General features: G+C 42.5%; 1 protein-coding gene across 1 annotated transcript; it reads right to left on the reverse strand.

Annotated features, from left to right (window-relative positions):
- Positions 1–1499: 1499 nt before the first annotated feature.
- Positions 1500–10291, reverse strand: gata5 (GATA binding protein 5). The gene is made up of 7 exons (XM_021615971.3): positions 9715–10291; positions 8428–9081; positions 5967–6136; positions 3942–4070; positions 3450–3534; positions 3210–3340; positions 1500–2876 (listed from the first exon to the last, which is right to left on the reverse strand). Exons 2-7 carry the CDS (start codon positions 8942–8944, stop codon positions 2763–2765), a joined length of 1146 nt encoding a protein of 381 aa, XP_021471646.1. The 5' UTR covers positions 8945–9081; positions 9715–10291; the 3' UTR covers positions 1500–2762.
- Positions 10292–10794: the final 503 nt, after the last annotated feature.

Genomic DNA, 10794 nt, shown 5'->3' on the forward strand with positions numbered 1-10794 from the left:
GTGTGGTAAACGTTCTCTCACAATAGTAAATAGCATGACAGTGGCAGCTCCAACGTCGAGCAGAATACTGAGTCAAAGGCTAATCACAGAGCTACAGGACAGGGAGAGTGGGTTCAGGACAAAAGACATGGCCTTGCATAGCCTCCTACTATGGGTAGTTCTTCCAGCCTGACCCTACAAAGTGTTTCAAACTCCCAATTCTAATAAGTGTTTTCTCTGCATAATACCTAGAGGAGCAAGTGGCTGTGAGAGATAACCGCTGGGCTCTCCGGAAGTCCCAATCAAATATTTTACACTGCCAATGACCACACTAACTCACAGGCTATTGAATGTAAATGCGGCTCAGGCTCCTAGGGTCCTGATTGACCCCGCTCCCCTGTGTGGACCTGTCTATTTAGCACTATGTAGCACTTAGAACTGACCCTTTCAAGGGGGTGGGGTAATGCAAACACAACAGGGTTAGTGTTTGAAGCTGGGGGGTGGAGGCTGTTGTTTAACTGCATACAATTGTTACTTATAATTCACAATATCCATGTGATCAGAAAGACAATCCGCTTTAAGACAAACATGGTGAGGTGGAAGGATGATGGTATTTCTTTATGCGGACAGTCCGTCCTTCTTTGTCCTGAGGTTCATAACCCAAAATGCTCTAAAATGCCCATCCATAGCCCGTCATGCTTCTGCAAGAGTGAGCTATTGAGTGTAAGGGCCTAATGACCTAACCTATTCATCATACAGCACATTACTCTCTCATGCAGCAACTACCCCCACAGAAGATAAGAGTACAGAAACAAATTGGCAAATAGTCATAAAAGGAGGGTAGTGGCGGCACCTCTGCCTCTGTGTCGCCACGAGGCAGTAAAGCTTATGGTTTGTCGCTGTCGCACCACTATTTCCAAGTGCCGGGGCCAACGCGTGCCAGCCAGGCATAGTCCCCAGGGGCCATAAAGCACAGTTGGAACCCAACCTTTGGTCGACAACACTGGCTTGAGCAAGAGGAGCACACGCCCTCCTCACACAGACACAGACACACATACACACAAACACACATGTTCAACGACAACCATATAACCGGACAGGACAGATACTCCCTAGTTTCCAAATACACCTAGACTACTGAGAAGGATACAATAACAAAGAACTCTAATACACAGAAAGAACCCACCCGAGAACATTCGTTTGAAACCAAATATCAATTGAAATATTGAATAAACAGACAAAAAAAAATGTTTTACAGCCTACTGTAATGTAGCTTGCATCTGTAGTTTGGCATCAAACAATTGTTTTGACTATAAATATCACACAGGATGTCAGCGGTTGTGGAAATAACCCTGCAGTCCACATCAGAGACAAGTAAAAATGTATTTTTAAGTCTTCTACTGTATATAACTTCGAATGATGGCAGGTCATGCACAAAATAATTATTCAAAGGTAAACAATAAAATAAAAGTGGATTATTTTACAATTGTTTTAAAGTTACTTCATAAAATCAAGGAACAATTAATTGATCGGTTTATTAAACTAAACAGATTTCAAAGAGCATTGCAAAACCAACGAGACTATCAGACTTGGTTATACAACTAAAGTAGACTCAAGTTTCTAAACAATTTTAGGTTGTAAAGCAACAATAAAATTCCCTTATATTTCAACAAAAACACAGCAAATAAAATTAGATTAACGTATTCAAAATAATTAAAATAAAAGTATTTTTCTTTGTCTTTATTTTTATTTTTTTAAATTAAGTCATTGCACTTTAAATGATCAGACAATACATTGTCAAAAGCTGAACTAATAGAACAGGGGTCTTGGAAAAAAATGAAAACGAATTCAAGTATGCAATTATGACATCTAAAATAAAAAAGTATTTATGCACTTTCAACATATCTGATAACATATACAGTATATACAGTATCTGTGTAAATGTATGCATCGTTTGTCCAATGAACAACTATGCAAATCATTACATAGGAAGCACATGTAAATGTATACTTTCTATTTTAGATTTCATACCTTGAACACACAAGGCATTCTTAGAAGGGAATGGACTTCTGGGATATGACATGTTGGCTTTGGAGTTTCTTGACTCTTCTTATCTTAACATAAATAATGTATATAGAAGTTAATCATCGACACGCTAGTAATGAAACGTATTCAGAGGTAATAAAACACTTGCGTGTTTTGTCCTTCTGGATGTGTGAATAACACTCCGTGATAACTTGTTGAACTGTTCCTGGTTATTGACTGAAATACCACGTGAAACTGTGATGGTGCTATTTAGAAAAATGTCAATAATGACAACAACAACAAAGACAACCACAACAAAAACTACAACTAGAAATAGTGTTGATAGTCGGCAGTTAAAAAAAGTTATTTCTATACATTCCACTTGATTGCCGTCGCTTCCTTCTGGTTTTTCTTCCCTCCAGCCACATGGGAAAGAGAGTAAGTCTATAATAGGTAGTTCGTGTCACAAGTCTATATTATCCACAGTGAGCTGAGCTGGTTCCAGAATCAGGACACGGTGAGCTGAGCTGGTTCCAGAATCAGGACACGGTGAGCTGAGCTGGTTCCAGAATCAGGACACGGTGAGCTGAGCTGGTTCCAGAATCAGGACACGGTGAGCTGAGCTGGTTCCAGAATCAGGACACGGTGAGCTGAGCTGGTTCCAGAATCAGGACACGGCGAGCTGAGCTGGTTCCAGAATCAGAACACGGTGAGCTGCGCTGGTTCCAGAATCAGGACACGGTGAGCTGTGGTCGAGCTCATGCCTGAGACAGAGCACACCAGGAGTTCTGTGGGACGACGGACGTGGGCGTAAAGGGGTAGTTCTCATATTTGATGTCGACATGTCCTGAACTGTCCAGATGTGATGAAGCCTTCAAAGAATAGAATGGGACATTTAAATGACCGACCACAATGATAAGGTCTTCAGTAGGAACTCGTGGGCTGAAATTTGCTCGACTATAAAGTGGCTGTAGTGGTAAACGTTACTGAGTCAAAGGCTAATCACAGAGCTACAGGACAGGGAGAGTGGGTGCAGGACAAAATACATGGCCTTGCATAGCCTCCTACTATGGGTAGTTCTTCCAGCCTGGCCCTACAAAGTGTTTCAAACTCCCAATTCTAATAAGTGTTTTCTCTGCATAATACCTAGAGGGAAAAAGTCACATCATCCCCTGTATCAGGAACCCAGGAGTGAGAAGCCTTACCTGAGACACAGAGGCTACGGTCTGTCCAGCGTAGGGTGAGGGGGCCATGTTGGGTTCACTCTTTATCGTAGATGCATGTTCCGAGACAGACAAGGAGGACGGTGAGTTGGTGCCTGAGGCTGACAACCCTCCTGAAGAAGACAGGCAGATATATGGGTGATTGACAGGTACAGGGCATAATCATCCTGAATACACTTCAAACATTCTCTCTGTGTATTTCTTTCCATTCCCAATTCTTACCTGTTGAGGGTTTGGACTTGGGCATCTTAGGTTTCCGTTTCCTGGTCTGAATGCTTTCCTTCTTCATGGCCAGTGGTCTGGGGACCTAAGAGGAGGAGAGGTCAATAATTTAGATCCTAGTTGTAACAAAGGCCAGTTTGCCTTGAAAACACACACAATGACTCCTTCCTCCCACCTCTCTCTTTTGATAACAACATCCATGATGACCTTGGAAAGCTTTTACACAACATGAATAATACACAGCCCACACTGCACTGCCAGGCTAATAGGGGCTAATTCTTACAGCAGGATTTTACATAGGATCCCACCAGGGCAAACGTTGTGTACATTAGATGATATGAGTATTGTAGGGTCCATGGGAAAGGTGTGTGTGTGTTGTGTGTGTGTCGTGTGTGTGTCGTGTGTGTGTGTGTGTGTGTGTGTGTGTGTGTGTGTGTGTGTGTGTGTGTGTGTGTGTGTGTGTGTGTGTGTGTGTGTGTGTGTGTGACCTACCCCATGTAGTTTCATGTACAGGCCACAGGCGTTGCAGACAGGCTCTCCCTCTGCGTTGCGACGCCACAGCGTAGTCGTGCTGGTGAGGCAGTTAGTGCAGCACAGGCCGGCCCGGCGAGATGTGGTCTGCTATAGATGGAGAAGTAAAGACAAGGCGTCAATAGCCAATCAATAACCGATCAATAACCGATAACCAACTAGAACCAATCAGACAACTCAAAGAATTATTCTGACATTCTTCTGAGAGAGAACTGGACCAAGGACAAGACCAGTTAAAGATGGATTGTATGACAGGTCTAGAGAATTAGCACCTTAAAGGGATAATTCAGCCCCCCCCAAAAAAAATATATACATATATTGTGTTACTGACTCTGTTATACTTTGTGTAAAATTTACATTTGGGTGAAGTATCCCTTTACTATAAGTGACATCCTTTTGTGTATTGTGCACGAGATTTCGCCATAGTATCCATGGAGAAACAAAACAGTCAATGTACTGATAAGGACTTCACATGAGAAATGTTTCACATAGTGCTAGGCTAAGCACTAAGCACTCCTGGCTGAACCTGCCTCTCTATCAGCTTGTTATTGGACACAAGTGAGATTTTTCAGCAGAAACATGGTTGTTAAGTCACGCTGTTCTCTTGCCTCGTACAGATGTGGCTAAAAACAGACAACCCAAGGGCAAGGTCACTGAAGGACAAATAAAAACAGAACAAGCACAGGCAGAGCAGAGCTGAGGTAATTCACAGCAGCTGCTCTGAGAGGCTGGTTCCTGCCTGGGAAAAAGACAGGAGTGAAGGCCTCTTTCTCTCACTCTACTACCTACACTGACCTTCTTCAGACAATCACTGACCCACTATGTTCCATTCTTTTTCCACCTCCTTCTGACCACCAATTCCTGTGTTAACTGCTTTGACCTAGAAAAACCTAATATCTGCATATTACTTTTTTTCTTCTCAAATCCCACCTAATCAATCAATACATTTAGTCCTTAACATTCTTAAAACTCCATTTTAAAAGCTCATTGAGTCATTTAAAAGTTCAAAAAGTATGTGGACACCACTTCAACATAGTGAATTTGGCTATTTCAGCCACACCCATGCAATCTCCATAGACAAACATTGGCAGTACAATGGCCTTATTGAAGAGCTCAGTGACTTTCAACGTGGCACCATCATAAAATGTTACCTTTCCAATAAGTAAGATCATCAAATTTCTGCCCTGCTAGAGCTGCCCCGGTTACCTGTAAGTACTGTTATTGTAAAATGGAAACATCTAGGAGCAACAACAGCCCAGCCGTGAAGTGGTAGGCCACACAAGCTCACAGCTAAAACGCTTAGCGTGTAAAATCGTCTGTCCTCGGTTGCAACCGACCTGCCTCTGGAAGCAACATCAGCATAAGAACTGTTCATCGGGAGCTTTATGAAATGGGTTTCGATGGACGAGCAGCTGCACACAAGCCTAAGATCACCATGTGCAATGCCAAGCATCGGCTGGAGTGGTGTAAAGCTTGCCACCATTGGACTCTGGGGCAGTGGAAATGCGTTCACTGGAGTAATGAACCACGCTTTACCATCTGGCAGTCCAACGGACAAATCTGTGTTTGGTGGAGGAAGTAAGGGCTAGGCCCCTTAGTTCCAATGAAGGGAAATCTTAACTTCACATCATACATTGTCATTCTAGACGATTCTGTGATTCCAACTTTGTGGCAACAGTTTGTAGATTGCCTTTTCCTGTTTCAACATGACAATGTCCCTGTGCACAAAGCGAGGTCCATAGAGAAATGGTTTCTCGAGATCGGTGTGGAAGAACTTAACTGGCCTGCACAGAGCCCTGACCTCAACCCCAAGGACCACATTTGGGATGAATTGGAACGCCGACTGTGAGCCAGGCCTTATCGCCCCAAATCAATGTCCGAACTCACTAATGCTCTTGTGGCTGAATGGAAGCAAGGCCCCGCAGCAATTTTCCTACTTAATAAGGTACATCTAGGACAAGTTACATACACTTTTATGGTGCTTACCAGGCGTTTCTGTGGTTTGATGAGTGGCCTGTTGATTCCGTTCATCTTGTGGTACAGGCCACAGGCATTGCACAGGTAGTGCCCGGTACCGTCTCGTCGCCACAAAGGAGTGGAGATGGAGCCGCAGTTTACACACTCACGACCCTCTCCCGGGAACTCCTCCAACATGTCTGTAATTTGATGAAGACAACATTTAGAGTTGTAATATTTTTTGTATGTGGTGTTGCGCTGGTTTTAATGCATGATCACACTTGAGCAAAACATGTACATGGCTTGAACTGGTTATGGAAATACCCTTGATCATCTTTAGTTTAATTGCATAATTCGTTAAATGTGGATAATTTTGTAAAATGAGAGGAATACAATTTATTTTCGTTTGCAAGTGCTATGTGTGTACCTATTTGGATATTGGGGGGGGAAAAAACAGTTTTTTTTTGTCAATTGTTGTATGTTTTCGTTCAATTTAAAGGATAGGCTATAATAAACAAATACAATGGAAGACAAAAAAATCCAGACATGAAAGCCATAAGTTTAGACATCTTTGATGTGTAAACCCATATCGTGAACAGAACGCATCAGCGCGTGATAAATGTCCCGGCTTAGCTCGCTCGAGTAGAATTTAAAGCCCTCTCGGTGATTAAAATATATCTAGTCCGAATGTATCAATATGGATACAGGGTCATTGGCGTATCTATTAGGGCGGCTGGCGAGGCCACAGGGCTCAGACGGGTGGAATGTCAATGGGGCTCTTATCAGTGTTAAGGATCCAGGGGTCCCCATATCAATCAAGCTACTGACAGGCGACGGCCTCCTACAATTAATTGCTAGAATTCCTTGTCCACATATTGAAAGAGGGTCAATAGATAAAAACAATAACAATAGAAAAAACCGTAGGGCCCAAAAATATATTTCTATATTTTTTTGTCTTATTTTCCTCATGATGAGTGCGTAATGTGAGTGCGCCAAGAGATATGCAAGTGCTCTATATCTAATATGTTGACCACCACTTAAACCAAACTTGGTGTCGATGACTAAGCACACACACACACACACACACACACACACACACACACACACACACACACACACACACACACACACACACACACACACACACACACACACACACAGACACACAGACACAACACATACATACTCACATAACAATACACACACACCATATGTGTTAAATTACGAATGTGTATAGGTCTTTAAGTCAGCAAATCCAATATAAATAGAAAATCCACAAATTAATTTCACCAGGATGAAATTCCTGTTTTTGATGTGAAACGAAATAATCAACAAACACATACTGTGCCTTGTTAGTTGGGCTCCCGAGTGGGGCAGCGGTCTAAGGCCTTGCGTTTCAGTGCTAGAGGCCTCACGACAGACACCCTGGATCGAATCCAGTGATTGGGAGAGCGGCGCACAATTGGCCCAGCGTCGTCCGGTTTTGGCTGGTGTAGGCCGTGATTGTAAATAAGAATTGCCTTGTTAAATAAAGGTCATATTGGTCATGACTGGATATGGGCTTTATGCCTACAAGAAACTGACGTCCTCATATCCATGCAACCGGTAAAGATCCTGCTTCAAAACACGTTAAACGTAATAGGCATTTTGATGTTCCACCTTCAAAGGACGTGTTGGCTGCTTGCCAAACGTGTATTGCAGACGCATTTCCAAATATCACTTTTCCGTCTGATCTGATCAAGGTGACAATTGGACAGTTTTCACTAGTGAATGTCTGTACTGATAATCAAAACACTGCAAAAGAAAACTGACAGGTGGTGGGGATTAAATTAGCACCTTAATTAATTGGTTTTATCAACCTTCTCGTTTAAAGAATGTGTATTGTGAACGCTGACAAAAAGGTTACTTTTTTTAGGCAAATTGAATCCCAGTGACTGAGTACAATCGATGGTAGAGTTTACCACATAGAGTTTACCACATAGAATGGGATTTCTCAATCGTATCAATAAATAACTGAAGAAACAACCAGGCAGAAAATTGTGAGATCAGAGCACGGGCCCCTTTAACTCTTGACAGCCACACAAACGAATAGCCTCATTTGCAAAAGTAGATCTAATCAATAAAGAACTGTTATCGAAAAAATATTGGAAAACATTCAAGGTGAATTATCCACAACATTTAATCTTAAAAACATGATTCAGATTTATTGAAATATAGGGATATATGTTTTGTGTGCCTCCTGTAGTGCTTCTATAGACCAGTAAAGGACGACTAGGCCTGCTATATAAATTCATTCGTTTTTTGTTGTTGATTATGTGCTAATATTCTTTTCATTTGTGGCCTTCACCAATTCTCCACATACATAAGTGACACAATTTTTAAATACGAGTAGCATACATTAATTGGATATGGCAATTTCCCTTCGGTTTGAGTGGAATTGTTAGACAAACAAACACACGGTTCGCCCTATTTATCAAAGACTGTTACGTACCCAAACTGGACCTTCTCCCAGACAGGCAACCTTGCCGTCCCTGAAGACTGATCATGCCGCTCTCAAAGTGGCCTGGTGTCCAAGAGGTTGCCATCTCAGGGCTCATGTAGGCGTAGGGACTCGAGTATGATCCTCCAACAGACCGTACCAAAGCGCTGCCATACTGGTCGGCCCGACCACCGTTACTGAGCACAAGCGGGTTTTGGTAGGTTGTGTCCCTGCCTGTATTGCTGCTTACTGGCGGGCTGTGAGAGTAGGAGAACCCGGGGTGCGGATGGGGGCTGCCCGGGTTGAAGGACGAACTGTCTGTGCCAGTCTGAGGCCAGCCATGATGCCCGCCGAGGCCATGGGACTGATGGGTGGACTCGCATGTCTGCAAGTACGGCAGGGTTTGCAGCATAGCAGGCACCCTCGTAGTGGGCACGTACACGGGGGAACTCGCCGAAGGGTGCATATAGTTCCCTGCATCGTGTGCATATGGGGACTGGTTGGATGACAAAGCAAGGCTTTGGTACATTCTGACACCGTATACTCGTCCTATTTGGGAGAATATGGGTATTGACTCCTGGGACAAAGCGGGTCACGTAAAGACACTTCGGCGAGTTGTCGGCGGTTTTTCGTTATCCAGTCGCCGGATAATTAACAAATCCACTCCTGAATGAAGGGGAAAGAACCACAATCAACAAATGTGTCCTGTAATTGAGGGATTGTGTCCACTAATTAAAGAAGAAACATCACCCAGCAGTCTACAATTCGCACCTGTGGCCTGAACAGCCGGAGGCGTATTTTGACCCATCTTTTATCTTAATATTTTGTTTAGTACATTGTTTTCTCCTTTCTCTTTAAAATAATTGTTGCTATCATCTAGGTCAATCTATGGAGAATATCACGAATTAGGCCTAAAGTAAATTGATGTAAATCGCACAATCAAATAACTGCTGTAGCAATACAAGGAAAAATAGAAAACGACTTGATCAATAACAAGAGTAATATATTATCTGTATCATTGTGATTGACATTTAATGGATTAAAATGACACTAATGGTCTTCCATATCTTTGCATGTAGATATAACTAATCAGCTATCCGAGATATCCTGAGGAACACCCGACTTGCACCATGTCATTAAATCATAGGAACCTAATCAACCCACAATAGATAGAGGAGCCATATGTGTGATGCATAGGCTATATGTTTATCAATCGTAACGCAAATCACATGAACCTTGATTGCAGTGTGCACAAGAGGAATACAATTTCATACAAGAGCTCTCGTAGTATTATCTCACCAGATAAGGACGGTCGGGTGATAGTCTGTTTTTCAGAGGAGCAGCTTGAGCAGCTCTGTGGGCAAACTTCACTCAGATAGACCCAACGAAAGTGACTGTGGCTCCCACAAAGATGTCCAAAATGTCTTTGGGAATAAAAGTTTACGAGAAAAAGCAATTCCTTACTTCCCGGATGGTCCAAGTCTCTCTCTCCTATTCTTAGTATCTGAAGATAGTTACTGTCGCTGATAATTGCTGATATAACAGAGCTCCGATTCGTTCTCTACTGGAAAACTCTACTGCGAGTTATTTGTACGGACTAAGACCACGTGATGCACTCCAAGGTAGGTCTCAGGAGTTGGAGGAGGAGAGGGGCATGGAGGACGAACACCAAGCCAACATGAAGAAGAGACCCACCTTTGCTGAATTTGCTGTGTCTTGGTTGTTTTTAGAATCAATATAAGATAACATATAAAGATCGAAGAAATTGTCACAGTTCCTTCAGATTTGTGAATTTTGTTTTGAAGGTCTTCATATACTTTCAAATGAATTACCTCGATTTTAACAGAACCCTTTAATTTTTTATATTTAACTAGGCAAGTCAGTTAAGAACAACTTATTATTTTACAATGACGGCCCACCTGGGCCAAACCCTCCCCTAACCCGGACGACGCTGGGCCAATTGTGCACCGCCCTATGGGACTCCCAATCACGGCCGATTGTGATACAGCCCAGGATCGAACCAGGGTCTGTAGTGCCTTAGCCCGCTGTGCCACTCGGGAGCCCAAACATAAACTCTATTGTTTTCATAGATATTAATCGCGATGGGGCATTCTAATAAATAATAGACCTACAAAATAAATGCGAAATAAAACACCGACATGTCTCAGTTAACAGTGTAGGCCTTTAGATATAATAATGCTAGTGTTTGAAGCGAGCCTTATACACATGCTGTAAAATAATGTCTCCTCTGAAAGGAAAAGTTATGCTTGGTTTTATGACAAGATAAATCAGAATGAGCTCTATAAAAACAGCAAGGCGATAAGAGATACGACCAATAACTTGGCATGATGATACAACAGCCTAATCACTCTCATTATA

Source organism: Oncorhynchus mykiss, chromosome 9, assembly GCF_057628025.1.
Source record: "Oncorhynchus mykiss isolate SJ-2025 chromosome 9, ASM5762802v1, whole genome shotgun sequence".
NCBI lineage: Eukaryota > Metazoa > Chordata > Actinopteri > Salmoniformes > Salmonidae > Oncorhynchus > Oncorhynchus mykiss.

Excerpts from the sequence above, each read along its gene's own strand:
- gata5 (XM_021615971.3), bottom strand. The coding sequence starts at position 8,944 with ATGTACCAAAGCCTTGCTTTGTCATCCAACCAGTCCCCATATGCACAC. Across the intron at positions 3,535-3,941 it reads TGTACATGAAACTACATGGG|GTCCCCAGACCACTGGCCAT; the intron begins GTAGGTCACACA and ends TCCTCCTCTTAG. Across the intron at positions 3,341-3,449 it reads CAAGTCCAAACCCTCAACAG|GAGGGTTGTCAGCCTCAGGC; the intron begins GTAAGAATTGGG and ends TGTCTTCTTCAG.